At 41.8% G+C, this 17,539-nt stretch overlaps 1 protein-coding gene across 4 annotated transcripts in view; it reads left to right on the top strand.

Moving 5' to 3' along the window:
* wnk2 (WNK lysine deficient protein kinase 2) overlaps window positions 1–17,539 on the top strand; it is a 29,419-nt gene continuing 11,880 nt past the window's right edge. For 2 of the 4 annotated variants that reach the window (XM_016671757.1, XM_016671754.1), the window contains exons 1-13: window positions 2–1,581; window positions 7,177–7,349; window positions 7,616–7,836; window positions 9,445–9,602; window positions 11,015–11,103; window positions 11,281–11,500; window positions 11,668–11,920; window positions 12,499–12,809; window positions 14,197–14,319; window positions 14,913–14,945; window positions 15,986–16,096; window positions 16,299–16,709; window positions 16,890–17,465. In XM_016671757.1, coding sequence (XP_016527243.1) covers window positions 925–1,581; window positions 7,177–7,349; window positions 7,616–7,836; window positions 9,445–9,602; window positions 11,015–11,103; window positions 11,281–11,500; window positions 11,668–11,920; window positions 12,499–12,809; window positions 14,197–14,319; window positions 14,913–14,945; window positions 15,986–16,096; window positions 16,299–16,709; window positions 16,890–17,465 — 3,336 coding nt within the window. In that variant the 5' untranslated portion in view covers window positions 2–924. Of the gene's footprint in view, window positions 1,582–7,176; window positions 7,350–7,615; window positions 7,837–9,444; window positions 9,603–11,014; window positions 11,104–11,280; window positions 11,501–11,667; window positions 11,921–12,498; window positions 12,810–14,196; window positions 14,320–14,912; window positions 14,946–15,985; window positions 16,097–16,298; window positions 16,710–16,889; window positions 17,466–17,539 lie in introns of all 4 variants that reach the window. The other 2 variants (XM_016671756.1, XM_016671753.1) reach the window with 2 other exon arrangements.

Below are 17,539 nucleotides of genomic sequence, written 5' to 3'. Positions count from 1 at the left end.
GGCTTATCGCGTGACGAAGAGGGCGGACAGTTTGTGCGGTCCACTCAGACCGTCTCACCGGAGGAGGGTAAGGGTGCTGGCTAAAAGCGTGCCGAGTTATTGGATACGTGTTGTTGCTAGGGGCGTGGGTTGCGTCGTGCAACCGATTCCTCCCCAAACCTCAAAGAAAGAAAGCGAGAGAATGGAAGGATGAACCCGGGAAGACAAGGGTGGCAACATCAGCTGGTCCAGAGATGCGCGGACAGCTGCCTGATCCGACCTGTGCCGCAGTGAGCATAATCTCATAAGCGCTTCTGTCCATCCGTTACTCTGCTGCAGGACGGCTCTGAAGGGAGAAAAAAAAAGAAGAAAAAAAAGAAAGTGCGTGCGGACTGTTTTATTGAGAATTATGCTCAGCTCTCACTTGTCGGAGCAGAATCGCGTCAGCCGCTGATTCCACTGAGTCAGAGTGCGGGATGGGGAGAGAGAGGACAGACCGCTGCGCACTTTCTCTGTCCCGTGATGTGTCTTCGGAGCGGCTGGTGCGTGGCACAGTTTCAACATCCTGGTCTATAGGCCGGGGAGGATTTGCTTGAGGAACGTATTTTTTTTGCAGCGGGAATCTGATGCAAGGTGGATGAAGGGGATTCGGTGAGCTCTGGCCGGCGATGACATCAGGCTGAAGTGTTGCAGTGAGGCGGTTTGGGAGGCGTGAGGTGGCGTGGAGCAATGCGTGCATCCTCCGAGCTGGACGCCTTCAGGGGAACGAGCTACGTCCTGAGCAAATTCAAGACATTAGGCCACTCATCCTGAGCTGAGCTGGCCAACTGCGTCACTGCAAGTGCAGGTAGGCTGCAAACTCCCCTACGTAGTCGGGAGAGGAGCATGCTCCCCAGCCCTTCCTGCACCATGTCGCCGGTTAGTGTCTTGACAATCTAAGGGGGGATGAATTCAGCTGACATTTCCAGCAAAGATCCGCCCCTAGGATCCACGTTTTCCTCAGCTCCTAACCTGGACTCGGACATTAACGCAAACGCGTGCAGGCATGTGTATGAGAATGGGATGGACCACAATGTCAACATCCAGAACGAAGCGCTCCGCGGGGCCAGCGACCCCAGCTCCTACCCCTCCACGGAGTACCAGGGGCTGGGCCGCCGCAGGTTCATCCGCCGGAGTCTGTGGGTGTCGGACCACGACGAGCAGCCGTTGGATACGTCGGATCTCGTCACCAGCAGCCCGGTGCCCAACATCGACCTACGGACTATTGTGGATCGGAGTCGGACCCGGGCTCTGCTTCCAGAGACCTCCAGCACGGAGAGCCAGGTGGGGCTGAAGGACAGCGCCACGGAAAGCGTGAGCGCCGATGAGGAGCGTGGGGACAGGTTGGAGACGGGGCCCAAGGAGGACCCGGGTCCATCAGATGTTACAGGTAAAGCAGGCAGCGACGAGAACGAAGAGGAGCCCGGGATGAAGGCTGTGTCCACCTCCCCCGGTGGACGCTTTCTGAAGTTTGACATTGAGTTGGGGAGAGGGTCTTTCAAGACCGTCTACAAAGGTCTGGACACGGACACCTGGGTGGAGGTGGCCTGGTGTGAACTGCAGGTGAGTTCAGTGTCCACTCAAACTCTCAATCACTCAAGTAAATCTAGCTGAGGGGCCCTCTGGAGTGCAGCACAAAAAGGCTTCAAACAATGGATGGCGTTGTTATGCCATCCTTGGGCAAATGACATGAAAAAGAGAAACATTTCCATATATCTTCTTTATACTGTTCCCCTCAAAAACAGGATTTCTCCTGAAATTTCTCCTTAGATTCAAGGTCTCCTGATGACTCAAAGATTTCTTCTTCAAAATAAATCTTATTCCCATAGAGATGGTTGTAAACGACCTTTACATTGTTCATCTGGAACAATTCTCAGTTATGTGCATGATTCATTAGTTTTATTTGTTCCTTTAAATTTCTCAGCAGTGTAAGTGGACTTTCTTTTGAAATCTTAGAATCATCCAAATGGGAGGTTTTACCACTTTGTTGTTCAACAGTCACGCCTTTTTTTTTGTTGAAATTCCATAAGGAATTTCAACAAAAGAGTTTTACTGGGGCACAGATGATGCAGCCTGGGGCCAGTGAACCTAAAGAGGGTTGGCAACGCCTATGGCTTAAAATTCAGGTATTCTATAGCAATAAGGGTTGCAAAAAGCATCATACTAGATGTGAAACAATTATATGAATTCTCATAAGAAATTCCTTTAACAAATAAGCTTTGTCTGTGACAGGTTTAGATGCACCAATCAGTCGAGCATCATCAGTCTGTGCAACTGCACAGACCAAAAAGTTTATACTGCATATGTTTTTTTTTAGGGAAAAGAAATTTTATTCATGCTTTTCCAAATATAATTCATTTTAGAAATTGATGTTAAAGCTATGAATATCGTATTTAAAGTATTCATTTTATGAAGTGATCATTTTTCCAAATGATTTGATGTATTTATGATTTCCGATTATTTTTTATGAACGAACTGTGAAATTAAGTGGCAGCACAACAAAAGTGACAAAAACAACTGAAAGCAGTTTCCACATTCTGCATTTTGACCTGTCATGTGACAACCAGCCTCTGGGAAAAATGAAACAAGAGAAGAATTCCTCACAGAACTATGACACGGTTTTAATCTAACTCAAATCAAAGCTAATCTTACTGACAACTTTTAAATGGATTTCTGTTTTTTAAACATCTGATTTTGTCTTTAGTTGTTATGCAAAAATAAAAAAGGAAAGTTATTTTTGTCTACAAAAAATTAGACAAATGCATTTGTGTGGGTGCAGCAAAAAGGGACAGACTGTGATGTCCACTGTGAGAAATCGACAGAATTTAGCTGATAGTGAGACAATAACAAGTAATATGCAAATCAATCTCAATCTGGGATGATATTAAAACAGACTTTAAAAAAAAAAGAGTGTAAAACATCAAATTAAATGTTGAGATCAGCAATATTTTGTGTACATGTAGACAACTACTTTGAGTATCAATTATGTTTTTCCAGATAAGTTAAAATGTTCAAAAATAATATATATTTAATGTCTCCCATGCATAGCTTGTTTGCTCATTGCACATACATGAAAAATATTCCATGAACATCTATTTGATGTTTTTTTTTTTTTTTAGCTTTCTGGCTAAAACGTAACCTTGCTCTTACAAGTCCCGCCATGCGTCAAGAAAAAATATTCTCAGATAATTCAGCTCAGCTGCAGGGAAAAAACTGATTAACTGATGAGCAACTACAGTCTTCTTGGAAAGACTCTCAGTGATGACAGATTTTTTATTAGAAGTCAAAAAGCCAAGGAGGAAAAGTCTTTAAATCACTTATACAGCCGCTTCACTGTCACCGTGCACATTACTGTTCAGCTTTGATTATATTGCAATTTTTATTCACAGCCAGCCAAAATTAAACTGTAAAACACCTGAGAGCCCCCTGCTGGAGAGGATACACCACCAGAACTTGAATTCACACACTTTGTCACATAGACAGTTACATTTTTATCTACCATTTTTTATTTAATAAATAATAAAGTCACTTGGTAACTATAAAAGCTCTTTTAGAAGCATAATACAAAAATGATTCAGATAAAAAAAAGGAGAACGATGGGACTATGTTGGTCTTAGGTGGATGTAGCAAGTCCTCAAATTGTTGGGTTATGTACTTCAAATTACTAACATTTTCAAAACTAACATTTTAAGCAAAATTTTGTAACATGATCTAATTGTTTTCGATCTGAAAAAAAGTTATTCCTAATATTGTCAAAATTGACTAATATTACTAAAATGGTTTTATCTGTGTCATTCTCTTATAGTTATTTAAATTTTGACACATATACCTTGACAATATCTTAGTATACACATTCAATAAATGTTGTGGTAGTTTTATTGAACTGAATATATTTGGATCAAAAACTGATGGGAGCAGGTAGTTGGTCTTATTTCTCGCTACAGCTTGCCTGCAGTTGATGCCTCTCTTGTTTCTCATGACTGCCCATGTTTTTGTAACTCTAAATATTTATAGACAGATATTTTTTCTCTCATAAGCAAATGAAGGTGTAGGAGCGTTCTTTTAGCCAGCTGTCTACCAGTGTGTAGCCACAGATGGAAGAGGATCTGTATTGCACTGCATTACTCAGGAACAGTGAGCGGCCGGCACTCCATGCTTTTTTCTGAGATTGTTTTTTTAAGGAAAAAATGACAGTTATGGTAGAAAAAAATGCTGCAACCTCAGTTTTCAATTAACCATGCAGGTTATTTTATTACATGCTAACCCTACTGTTCCCCCGCAATGACAGCTTGCTGCATCACTAATCTGTGTATGCAGTAATCTAATGATCAGTTTAGATGCAATCCATGTGATATGGAGATTAGTGTCTGCAGACAGACATGCAGACAGAGGCTGGCCTTCCAGGACTTCAAGTGTGCCAAATTAATCTTCTGCCTGTAAAGAGGAAGTGTTTTACAGCTGTTATAGAGCTGTAGCATACATTTCGTACAATAATTTCTTTGAATTATTTAGCAGGGGTGTGATTGTTCAGAAACTATTTTTTTTTACATTAGAGGAGCCAAATGGGGAAGGGGGGGATTCCAGCCAACTTTTTTTTTTTTTATCCATTAAGTGCAATTGTCTGTGCAAAGTCCTCCCCCATCTTCTTGCTTTTGCAGAAGGTTCACTGCATCAGGCCTCGGGGAATAATTACCAAAAATGGAAGGCCTACTCAATCAGTTTCAGACTGCCTCTGGAATTAAATCTCTACTACATTGTGCTTATCTCACGTTTTCTACTGGTCTAGTTTCCAGGGAGGGCAGAATCCTGGCAGGCTGATAATCAACCAGAGATGAAACTTAGATTAGACCATTATGAGAAAAGTCTAGATGTTCTATGTATCACTCCCTTGTATCCCATACTAAAATTGTTGCTTCATTCTCTTTAAAAAAATTGTCTTGGAGCTTTGTGCATTCTGAAATCCTTCTTAGAGAGTAAATATAAGATGTCTGCACAGTTTTTCAGAATTTACAATATTCCAAAAAACATGGACCCATTTTCGTCACGTATGTTTACATAATGCCCAGCCATCCATATCATAGAGGTGTATGTGGAGAGTGTATGAGCTGTGTGTCTGATCAGGTTCTTAGGGGAGATCTAGCGATGATTCAACCATCCTGTCCCTGGAGACGAGGCTGTGCCCTTTAGAGCAACTATGCCTTTGAAGCTTTTCTTTTACTCTGTGTACGTTTACCGAAGCTCTGAAAGTGAGTCAGCATTAATCACAAATTTATAAAGATTCGTGAATCAAAACTAAAGGAGAGAAAAAGCAACACAGGCAGCTTCTCTTGACATTCATTTGCTCAACAACTGTCAAACATTTGCAGAGGAAGTCATTTGAGCAAAATGATCAGATCAGTTTGTAAAATGCAACATTATGGCTGAGTTAAGATCTTCATCTTCATCTCGCACCTGGTTATTTGTTTTAAACACTTAAAACACTTGTTTAAACCCCCCCTCAGTATGGACACAAAGATATATTTGGAGAGATTCTTGCTGATGCAGCACTCTGCGCCAACACACAGATGAGATAAGACTGAGTTCGGCTAAGGGTAGCAGCAAATATGGAGAACGTGACGCAGAGAGATAGTTTTTCAATACATGTGCACATTTGGCTCTCATGTTTTGCGTTTAAATATAAGTTTCTGTACTATATTTCCTGCAAAACGATCATTATGTACATGATGTCACACGGAGACCTTCTCCCTGTAAAGCATCTTTACTAAATTGTTTGCAAACTTCCTAAAAAGAAACAATAGGGACATAAGGACAACACAGGCTCTTCAGTGAGAACTTGAGTCACAAAGGAAGCTTCAGAAGCTGCATAATGCAAGATGCATTAGGTCACAGTGGGAGCTGAGTGAAATCCGAGTCCTACGTGTCAGTCAATAACTTACTGAGCACCCCACTCATTTGAAACGGGAACTGCAACCTATTTCTTCCAGTTATATTGTCCCTCTTGGAAGAGTAGCAGCGGAAATCCAGAAGACGCCTAGAAATTTGTGGCCACTGTAGCTGCTGCACTGCTGACTGGAGAGAAAAACGCGATGCAGAAGATGTTTGCTGTCAGCTCTTTTACTATTTATACAACAGTTCAGGGAAGGCAGGGGTCAAAAATATTGATCCAGTCTAAACAGATTCAATCAGACGCACAGTACACAGAAAATTAAAGTTTTAACATCTTTGAAGGTGGATGCACTCACTGCATCAAAGCCACGAGTTTGTGTTGACGCCTTTGTGGTTATGAAGAAATCTCTCGCGTATTAGCCTCGACAGACGTGACTTTGTCTGTTTTACCGCTTCAGACAAAACAATGAGGCTTTTACTCATCCGTCCTCTGATTACGTGTTGATCCCACTTGTGGGTTTTTGAGATGTTTGGGATTTGTATGTTTTATAAACAGTGCTGAAAAAGAGAGTAAATGGGTCAGACCCCCATGTTCAGCCACATCAAAAATGCCAAAGCTGTGTTCACTCCAAACACGAGCCTCAGACAATCCTAAGGGAGCCCCAGTCAAGCTCACTCCTTCAGTCAGGATGAAAGTTGTTATGGTACTTTTGTTAAATCGGTCCAACAAAGTGAAAAGCTAACGTAGAGTATAATGGAAAAGTTGCAGTGTTGTGTCTGATGTTTCTCATCTGTCCCGCCTCTATAAAGCTGGTCAGCAGAGGGACACATAAAAAGCTCTAAATTGTCCAAGTTGACATCTAGGCTGACTTTGGACTTGATACAACACAGGCAGACAGGGCCGGATTTACAGGGATGTTTTGGTTTTGGTGTCCTCGTAGTACAGAAAAAATATTTTACTAATGCAAATTAGAATCCTGTACATAAGCAGAATTGATGCATGACAGGTTTATTGCAACCGCTGATCAGTAACTTCATGTTGTTCCCAAATACAGTATATCTTGAGTATTGTTTTTATTTATAAAAATCCCAAAATATTAATACACTTCACCTGATATGGGCCTGTGAGTTTGATATAAAGTACAATGAAAAACATGTGTTCATTAAAAAAAAGAAGAAAAAAGAAAGAAAAGTCTTCTATTTATGGATTAGTGTGAGTGAGACTTTTAGAAAAATGACATCAATTCACAGGTTTTCCTTCCTTTTCCCCAGGAAAGAAAACTATCCAAAGCGGAGAGGCAGAGGTTCAAAGAGGAGGCAGAGATGCTGAAGGCCCTGCAGCACCCCAACATCGTGCGATTTTATGACTTCTGGGAGTCACCAGTAAAAGGGAAGAAGTGCATCGTCCTTGTGACAGAGCTAATGACATCGGGCACGCTGAAAACGTAAGAATCTGTGACAACAATTAATCAGTGTCTTTTGAGACCTCATGTTTAAATGTGCATTACATGAGTGCACATACAGTAAAGGTGATCTATACTTTTCATCCGTGTGTTTAGGCAGCTAAACAACTTTATAAATTAATAAAAGTATTAGTCATATTCAGACCGCCTCAAAAAAAGATCAATCTATCTCTCTCTCTATATATATAACAAATGTCTTTATGTGTATGAGTTGGAACATTTGAGAGTGTGTATTTGTCTTCTTGCAGGTATTTAAAGCGCTTCAAGCTTATGAAGCCCAAAGTCCTGAGAAGGTGGTGTCGGCAGATTCTCAAAGGTCTCCATTTCCTCCACACAAGGACGCCTCCCATCATCCACAGAGACCTCAAGTGTGACAACATTTTCATCACTGGTCCAACTGGCTCTGTCAAAATAGGAGACCTTGGATTAGCAACCCTAAAGAGGGCTTCTTTTGCCAAAAGTGTTATTGGTTAGTTGCTGGCTAATTGTTTGGCTAAAGTAATTTTACAAATTTAATCCTGTTCTGTCAGTTTGCATAATTTATTTTGTCTTGGGAGCTCCAGGGCTGCAGCCCTGAAAGAACAGTTTCTTCACATGTCCAGATTGGTGACAAATTAAAAGAAAACAACCAGATGTTGCAACAAGTAATTCCTTCCTATCAGACGGATTTTGATTCAGTAACATCTTCCTTTGGATGTTAAGGTATAAAAAGCAATATAGTGGATTTTAAAGTCCAAGCTTCAGGAGGAGCTGTCCTAAGAAATCACTGTGATTTCACCTGCCTGCATTCAGTCTCCATGGTAACCAGCTCATAGTAACTGACGTCTAAACTACATCCCATAACTGGATTAGGTTTAGCTCATACTCAGAAAAGTGTGACAGTTGTCTGCTTAAAAAAATAGTGCAACAAAGTGACAATTAATATATTAATAACAATATATTAAGAATATATTATTAATAAAATGTTGTTATTCATTATATGTATTAATTGATTAATATAATTAATATTAATATATGCTTAATATATTAATTAATATTAATATAATATATGTTTATATGAATATGTCTTAAGAACGTCAGCTTTAATTAAAAACTCTTGATTTAAATATGTTTGTGTGGCACAGTTCCTGGGGCGGATATGGCAATTAAAACTAAGGGATTCCCTTTGAATATAATTTTTTGATTATTCAATATTGTTGACCTTACTAATAAAATATCACTAAATTATACTTTGTCATTTTTAGCTGATAGTATCTATACAGAAGTAAGTAAAATGCAATTGATCAATAATTACAATTTTATAAAGTCAACATAATCAACTAAATATAGTCATTTTTTATGACGTGGCTCCCTGTGTTTCCTTTTGCAAATATTGATTTTGCCCAGTCACACTTTTGAGTGCAGATATTCACCTCAGGATCAGGACATGTGGTTGGCTGTGACCCTCCAGCTGGATGCAGATGTTCTCCTGTGGAGCAGGCCAATAACACACCAGGTGTACATACATGCTGCATGTAGACAAAACCCACAGAGGAGAGCATTTCTACTGTTTTATTGTCATTATTATGTTTTCTACCGATTGCCTCTTAAATATGCACTGCAAGTCAGCAGAAAGCTGTTCAGACTAATTACTTCCTGGAAGGAGGTAAGCCTATCCTCATGGGTCTTTTCCAGGAAGATGATGCTTCCTTCTGAAATAAGAGATGACAGGACACCTTATCTGTGTTGCGAAGCAGCTAAAGTCCCTAATATTCACAATTTCAAAATTTTTAATAATAATGAAATGTAATATAGTTCTCTCAGTGACGTTAATGTAAATAAAAATATTTATAAGCATTTGCATTATTAAAAAAACAGATTTCAACAGAGGACTAAAAAGCTGCATGCTGATTTTTCTTTTAACTTGTCACTTGTTTTTACAAACACGTGGAGTTTTGTTGAGATCCATTTAAAGCCAAAGCTTCAGCATTAGCAAAATCTTTCATTTTTGCTTTGCTGCAACTGCCATTTGAACACTGATAACACAATAAAAGTGTAAATATTTAATACACAGCCCGGTCTTTCGTAAATGTTCCAGGTACTCCAGAGTTTATGGCCCCAGAGATGTATGAGGAGCACTATGACGAGGCTGTGGATGTCTATGCTTTTGGGATGTGCATGCTGGAGATGGCCACCTCAGAGTATCCTTACTCTGAGTGTCAGAACGCTGCTCAGATCTACCGCAAAGTCACAAGTGTAAGTTCATTTTCATGAGATGTGGGTTTTTTTATCATGAGGAAACACATCAATCTGGATACGTTTACTTTTTGCAATTTGAAATTAATGATAGAACAGAATTAAATAGATTGAATAGACTGTCATTGTGCATGATGCAATAGCACTGTGGATATTCCTCTTAAGATGCTATTTGTGAGCTTTGATGGGAAACAATTTCTCTGTCACTGTTTTTGTAACTTTTATTACTAGACAAAGAATAACAACAATAAATATTACATTTACTCTACTGTCACAATAATCTATGTTAAAATATAGGAGTGGGAAATGTAACTGGAGCATTTTTAGTGGCAATATAAAATTAGGCAGCTATATCTCATATATAAACTGATGAATAGGGACAAGGAATATATCAACACAGTGAGGCTGTTTGTGGCCCAGACCTCTGAAGGTCTCTGTGATTTCATCAGAACTGAACTGTAAACAGTAACCCAGCTTGATCGTAGCTTTTTGAGCCAGAAAAACCTTAAAAACTCACAGTGAATAATAAAAATGCCAGCTGAATCTGCAGATGGATCAGGCCAGCAATAGAATCTGCTGAGACAGAACTTCTTTGATGGTTCTGTGTTTCTCTCTGACAATCGGTCTTTCTTACTCATTTTTTCTCAGTCAGCATTGAGAGCTCTCAGAAATCAGGTGCAAACCACAAAGGAGTTTAACAAAACTGTGTTCGTGGCACGTTGCACACCCGTGGCCAAAGTGCAATCTAGTATTTTTCCCCGCCGCGCTTTTTAAGTTTTCAAAGACAGACAGTTCTACTGACAGCATACCACGGGCTGAGGACAGGAGTCTAATTAAAGGCTTAGATGAGAAAACCCAAGAATTCATCGATTTCTTAAATTAAATTCAAAACTAGCTGAGCAAGATGATTAGTTTTATAAATACTTCTACATGGATTGTCAGGCTCACGTTGATCTTAACGACGTAACAAGGTTTATCAATATATACGTATCAATATCTTGCAGATTTCACGAACATCATGTTTGTTATAATTCCCACTTATCAATGTCATGATGACGATCACTTACAAAAGTCTTGTCTGAACATGTAAATAGTCACATTTCTAGGGGCCCTTAATTTCTAAACTTAAACTATTAACCCTCAATTTTCATCAAACCGAAGCAAGTAAGCCCCTTAAGCCTCATTCAGATTGACATCCAGTCTCCACTTGCAAGCAGATCTTCTTTTACCTCCTGCACTATGTATCTCTGTAATCCCTAATCTGTGGACATCGAGGGGAAGATGTGTTATTGAGGGAAATTAATGCTTTTTGACACTGCTTAATCGAATTGCTCCTAGTCATGATGTATAGTAATTGCTCCGGATGAGAACTTGTTTCATAGTGAGTTGGGACATGCTGGTTTGCTTTTCAGGGAGTGAAGCCTGCCAGCTACGGCAAAGTCAGTGACCCAGAAATTAAGGAAATTATTGGGGAGTGTATCTGCCACAGATGGGAGGAGCGGTAAGTTGCCAAAGACGTCTGAGTTGGTCTGAAACACATTCCTCAGCTGGACCTCTGTGTCCGTGTTGTATTTTGTTTCTGCTCTGGCGGCGTGACGTTAATGCCCGTATTTGGATCTGAGCGTGTGTTGCCACTGTAAAGATCTGTTGTGCAGAAGTGTTTGTGTATTTTCTGCAGGTACTCCATCAAGGACCTCCTGAACCATGCGTATTTTGCCGAAGATACAGGAGTCAGGGTTGAGCTAAACGAGGAGGACGATGGGAAAAAATCAACCATTGCTTTAAAGCTGTGGGTTGAAGATCCTAAAAAGCTAAAGGGAAAATATAAGGACACTGGTGCTATTGAGTTTACCTTCGACTTGGAGAAAGAAGTTCCAGAAGTAGTTGCACAAGAAATGGTAAAAGAACCAAAATAGTCATAATTTATTTGCAAATTTATATAGAAAGGTCAAATTTTGAATGACTCATGACAGAAGCATATTTATGTTTAGCGTACAAGGTATTCAGTTTTGACTTTTATGTATTTCATTTTACCTTTAACAAGAGTCTTGCCCGTTTCTTTTAGGTGGAGTCAGGATTTTTCTTGGAATGTGACGTAAAGATAGTTGGTAAATCCATCAGAGACCGCGTGGCTCTAATAAAATGGAGGAGGGCAAGGACTGGCTCACCAAATGGAAACAGTGAAGTGAAGAAGACGCAGCAGAACCTTCTGCAGGTCCCTGGTACTGGTCCACCCGAGGAAACCATATTCACCACTGCAGATTGTGAGGACCAAGAAACTCTGATCTGCACTGTTCCTGTAATCACACCTGCCACATGTAAGAAGCTCAATGAAAAACAACATCTCAGGGGCACTGGCTTTATTATCTCTGGATCTTGTTCATATGTTATTACATTGTTACAACCGCTAGCTTCGATATATTTTCCATATGTTTGCTGCTGTGTCTCCTACACGGCTTGTGAGAAAACTTAAACGGGACTTCTTGTAGCCTTCTTTCAACAATTGGCGCAGATAAACAAATAATCTACAGCATGAAATCTCAATAAGGTTTATAGAAGTTTGAGAGTATAATGTTAGTAAATGTGTAAAAAGGTTATAGGGATGTGGAAACTTGTAACAATGCTACGTATTACACAGTCTCAAACTGCACTAATAATTGTAAGGGATGTGAAAACTCAAATAGCCTCAAATTAAGCAGAATTCCTTTGAATTAACCTGAAGTAGAGATAGAAAAATAGGACTGCACCGTGATGAAATGAAATTAAAGCAATCAGACACCATGACCCCTAATTCAAATTCCAATTACAGCCTCATTCGACCCTTCATTACTATCTGTTTTTCCTACGGAGGCTTTTCATGGTGAATTATAGTGTTTCATTCTCTCTGTTGTCACAGCTGATAGCGGAGCGAACGCCAACGTGCAATTAGACGATCTGAGCAATCGGCAGAACGGTCCCTACCAGTCACTTCCAGAACCCGTTTCCACTGCACAGATGCTCTACAGTCCTCCTTCACACACTGACTCCCAGCTGCACCAAGGATGCTACCAGCAATCTGCAGGACAGGCCTCACATGAAAACAACAAACAGCCAACCACGCAGCCACACCAGGGAGCCTACCAGCCACCTGCAGCAGATCAGCTGCATCCTGGGACCTTCCAGCAGCCTGCGGCACAACTGCACCAGGGACCTTTTCAGTGTCAAACAGTGAGTACTTGCTGTTGTGTTTTAATGATACGTCCTTTTAAATTCTATTTTTAATTTTTATTTTTTGCAAAAACCTAATGTTTTATCTTCTTTTCTGAACGGATTCCTGATCAGCGCCACTACAGTGATCCTTTTGTATGTCACAAGACTCCGCTCGCCGCTGAAAGCGCAGCGTGTCTTAGGCGTGGCAGTGCCCCCACAGTAGAGATGTTACAATGCAGGATGCACTCCCTCTCTCAGACAAAGAACCAAAGTCTGTTGCAAGCTCTCTCCTCGTCTGACAGTTCACAGAGTTCACTGCAGTCTGCAGACTACCTATCCTCAAACGATGCCCACAATCCCTCTTTATTGTCGTCTCCTTTCTTGCCTCCGCATCAGCTTTCTCTCCGTGACTCAGCAGGTTATTCAAATTCACCTCACCCTCCCCTGATTTTACAACCTCCCTCTGCACACCGTCTTAGCATGCCACGCAGCCCACAGCGCCACCACCGCCGACATCAGTGCAAAGCTTGCATGTCTCTCCTCTTTAAGGACAAGCTGGAAGGAGGCGGGTGGCGCAGACGCACTTCTAGCACATCCAACTTAGACGCATCTACCTCTGTTCCTTTGCTAAAGTCTTCACAGGCCACTTCACCTCATGTTTTGGGCTCACCTGCTGAACCGTCACCAAACAGCAGGCCAAGCAAGGCCGCCTCACCTTCACACCTTTCCACATCCTCATCAGTCGTGTTTCCACTTGGTTTATACGAAGGTGGAGAACTCCGCCTTCTCAACTACTGTCTCCATCACATTGTCAGTCGCAGAACCAGCTCTCCCACCCTCCCTGAAAGAGGAGGTGTAAATCACCCACTGCAGAGCCACATCTTGGACTCCGACTACTCTGTAACTGAACATAAAGGGAAAAGTCAGAGCCTGGAAGCCCCTCTTTCCCGAATCCCAAACTTTGATGAGAACTTGGTGCTGTCATCACTTTGCAGCAAAGGCAGAGCAGATCACATGGTATGTGAGCGAAGGAGGCTTTATGTAGTTTGAATGCAACATAGCTGCACTGGTCAGTATCCCTCCTGATTCCACCAGCAGCTTTGGTCCTTTTAACAACCAGTTTTCTGCTTCTGCTTAATTCACAGCATAAACTCAGTTCCTTGGTTCGCAATGGTTAACTTCCCAACAATGGGAAGTTAACCATTGTTGTAACTTCCCATGACAAACATGCAACCTGTCCATCTCCTAAAAATCTCCCTTAGTTTCATGCCATGGACAGCTGCTGCTCAAACTCGCTAAATCTCTTTAGGAATGTGCAGAACAAGATAAAAAAAAAATAAAAAATCAAATCAAATGTCTGAACCAAGTTTAATTAAATGTGGTCTCTTGATTGTATTTGTGACAGACGGTTTCTGCTCCAGCTACTCCAGTGCCCCCTGTGCAGCAGAGCAGACAGACGTCCCAGAGTTTCCCAGCCGCAGCCCCGACTCTGCAGACGCATCTTACTGTCCAGTCCACCCAGGAGCAGGTACTGCAAGCTCTGAATGACCTCTGAACTCACAGGAAGAGAGAGAGAGAGAGAGAGAGAGAAAGAAAAATAGGCCGTCCAATAGAAGCAATGTCAGATATACTAATGTTACAACTCACCCAGTATTGGGGACATCCTGTCTGCGCCTCCAGAACCGCTCCAATCAGTCAACGGGATCCGTGAAGAACATTTGGCAGTGTCCTAGAATGCGATTCATTCCTTTAACATTGTAATTTGCAGGGATAACATCAGATCTGGAACAGAGGAGTCTGGACATCAGATGATCTTTTTAAGCTCCTTTCAGTCTGTGATCAACATGTGTTCTCTGTACACGTGTTTGCCTCTGTGACTACCTAACAATAACCTATTCATTGAATTTTGCCCTTATTAACAAAATAAATAGCACTCGAGGTTTTTGCTTTAAATAGTGCGCTGCGTAGCATGGATAAAAATATATATATAAAAAAAAAGTGTTTTCCCTTTCGCTGCGCAGCTCTTTATTGCTGGGCATGTACTCCGTGTGCACCCGTTTGTACGAAAAACTCTATTTATGTGGTCTGTGCTTGTCTCCCATTTGTCTCCTCTCCCTGTAGTGTCATCTCCAACCAGCTGCCGTCCCGTCTCAGGTAGACTTGCACACTGCAAAACACACAGGGTAACAGTTTTAAAATTAGCTGCCCCAGAAGCTCACCTGGTTCAGAGCTTCGGACCTTGTGGTGGCTTGTGGTTTAAAACAGCAGATAAAACTCCTTAAAAATATATATAACTGTATAACTCTACTGTCTGAACAATAATTAAATCATGAGTATCCAAAGTGCAGCAGGTGGCCCTCTGCCTTCAATCCATGAACAGATTTGAGACGCATTTGTCCCTCCAGCACAGGCAACTGATGCAGATGGACTATTTAAAAAGGTTTCAGGGTATAATACATATTTTATAAATCTTATTTGATTTAATTTCAGAATTTAATTTCAGAAGCAAAGACATTCAGTAATTTCTGCTTAAAGGCTGACGCATTTATTAACCTTGTCTAAATATAGCAACCATTTTCAAAAGAAAGCGTGACTCAGATGCCGTTCTTGTTGCAAAGAAGCAGACTGACAAAATCTAGAAAATAGAAAATTATTGACTTAAAAAATGCTGATGATGCAAACATGTGAGACCATTTTAGTATTTTGGATCTCCATTTGTTTACAGATTTGTTTTCTTCAGAAATCTAACTAGCTTGTTTAACTTGACACTTCTGGACAGCAGAGCAAAGACTTTGAATTAGATAACTTGAAAATAAACTGGAACTGTGACAAGCAAAGCTGGCAAAAGGCTGGAACTTATCAGACACATTGCAGAAGGTGGAGAGGGATTTAAGAAGCTCTTTTTTTAAAGAACTAAAGGAATTTTGTACTGCATTAAAATAATACTTTATTTTAAGCCGTTCACACATCTCAAACCAGAAAAATGCATAACTTTATGATTAAACAACTGCATTGTTTTAACTTGAATGCATTTGTGACAAGTAAATCATGCTGATTCCCACAAAATGTCCTAAACGAGAAAAGCATTGTCTTGCCAACAAACACTAATACTTTTAAAAATAAGTCTGAATTTCTAATTCAAAAATGATTTTCTGTTAAATAAAAAGAAATCGATATTTGATTTGTTTCCTTAGTTGTTTTCTGCTGACCAGCCGTCGTCACATCTGAGTCCTCCTGATTCCGCTGGCAGGTTTCCGCTCTGCAGCGCTCCTCCCCCTCTGCTGCCCCTGCCCATCAGCACACAGGTGTGTTGCGGTAGAGTGCTGTTGCGATGGAGACATAAAAAAAACCACAAAGAAAAAAACAAAAAAAAACGAGAAAACATATTGTAACACATGGAGCATTGCAGTGTTGCAGTAAAAACCCAAACGACCTGTGTGTGAATGTTAAATGTACCGACTCGCTGTCTTTGTTCATTTTATTTCGTTTTCCCTTTTTCTTTCCCAGTTTCCCTCCCCATATCCTGTCGTTCACATGCCCGCTCCCTTTTCCCCGGCTTCCCTGCCGTCCACCTTCAGCAGCAGCGACGCTGCTATGTCTACCTCTTACTACTCACCTTCACCTCTTCTCCCCTCCCTCCCGCTCAGCCCCCACACAGCTCTGACATCTATTTCTTCTCTTGGGACTCCTCAGACTCCCATGTCCACGCCTCAAAATGTCCCCAGTTTGCCTCTCCCTTTCCCTCACCTGGGAATAGCCAAATCCCCTGTGGTGCCCCAGCAGCAGGCTGGCCCACACACATCTCAGCAGCACACCAGCAGCCTCCATTCCACCCATCCCTTACCTTTCTCCCAGGTACAACCCACCCCATTCCCTGTCCCCCACCCTGAGCAGGAACTGGCTGACCAGCCTGTCCAGGTGAATATTTGACTCCGTTCTCACTGTAATGGCTCGGTCTTGACAAATCTGAGGTGGTGTCTGTATTGTTGGTCATAATGCATGCAGGGCATGCCTTCGGAGATTCAGAAGAAAGTAAATTAAATTGTTGCTCGTTCCCATAAATGTGATGTTTTTATTTTTTTTCCATTTATTTCTCAGGTGGCTGCTCCCCATGGGACTCTGATAGATGTTCAGCATTTGGAAACAGCTCCCCCTGTCTTACCCACTGGACACACTCCGATATGGGGAAGCAGAATGGACACAGACTCTCCTGCAGCTGCAGCGTCTCCAGTCCCCGCTCCAGCCTCAGTTTCCGTCTCGACTACGATTCAGTTTGAAGCCAAAGCCCCGGTGCAAACTCCTCCTCCAGCTCCAGGGTCAGCTCAGGCTGCAGCAGCACCTCAGACTCCAACGCAAGCTCAAAAACCACTGCAGCCTGTGGCCTCAGCCCAACTTCAGGCACCAATATGTGCATCGACTTTTACTGTCGAGCTCACAATGGTCTCCTCTGTGAGCTCAGCTGCAACGCAGACCTCCACCCCGGGTTTGATCTCAGACTCAGCTCCTGTCAGTCTGTCAGCGCCGAGTCAGGCTGCGGCTCCTGCTGGAGTTTCAGTTCTGCAGCCCGCTGGCGTCCACACAACAGTCCCAGTGTCCGAGTCCGCCGGCCTGGCTCAGCACAGCGTGGAGGCAACATCCGTCCCTGGGAGCTTCCAGCAGGAGGCCTGCACAGAGGTAGGATTCCTTCCTTCCTTCCTTCCTTCCTTCCTTCCTTCCTTCCTTCCTTCCTTCCTTCCTTCCTTCCTTCC

This window comes from Poecilia formosa, unplaced genomic scaffold (genome assembly GCF_000485575.1).
Source record: "Poecilia formosa unplaced genomic scaffold, Poecilia_formosa-5.1.2 Scaffold2, whole genome shotgun sequence".
Taxonomy (NCBI): Eukaryota; Metazoa; Chordata; class Actinopteri; order Cyprinodontiformes; family Poeciliidae; genus Poecilia; species Poecilia formosa.
Note: the sequence above shows the minus strand (reverse complement) of the source record. Positions and strands in the feature narration are given on the sequence as shown.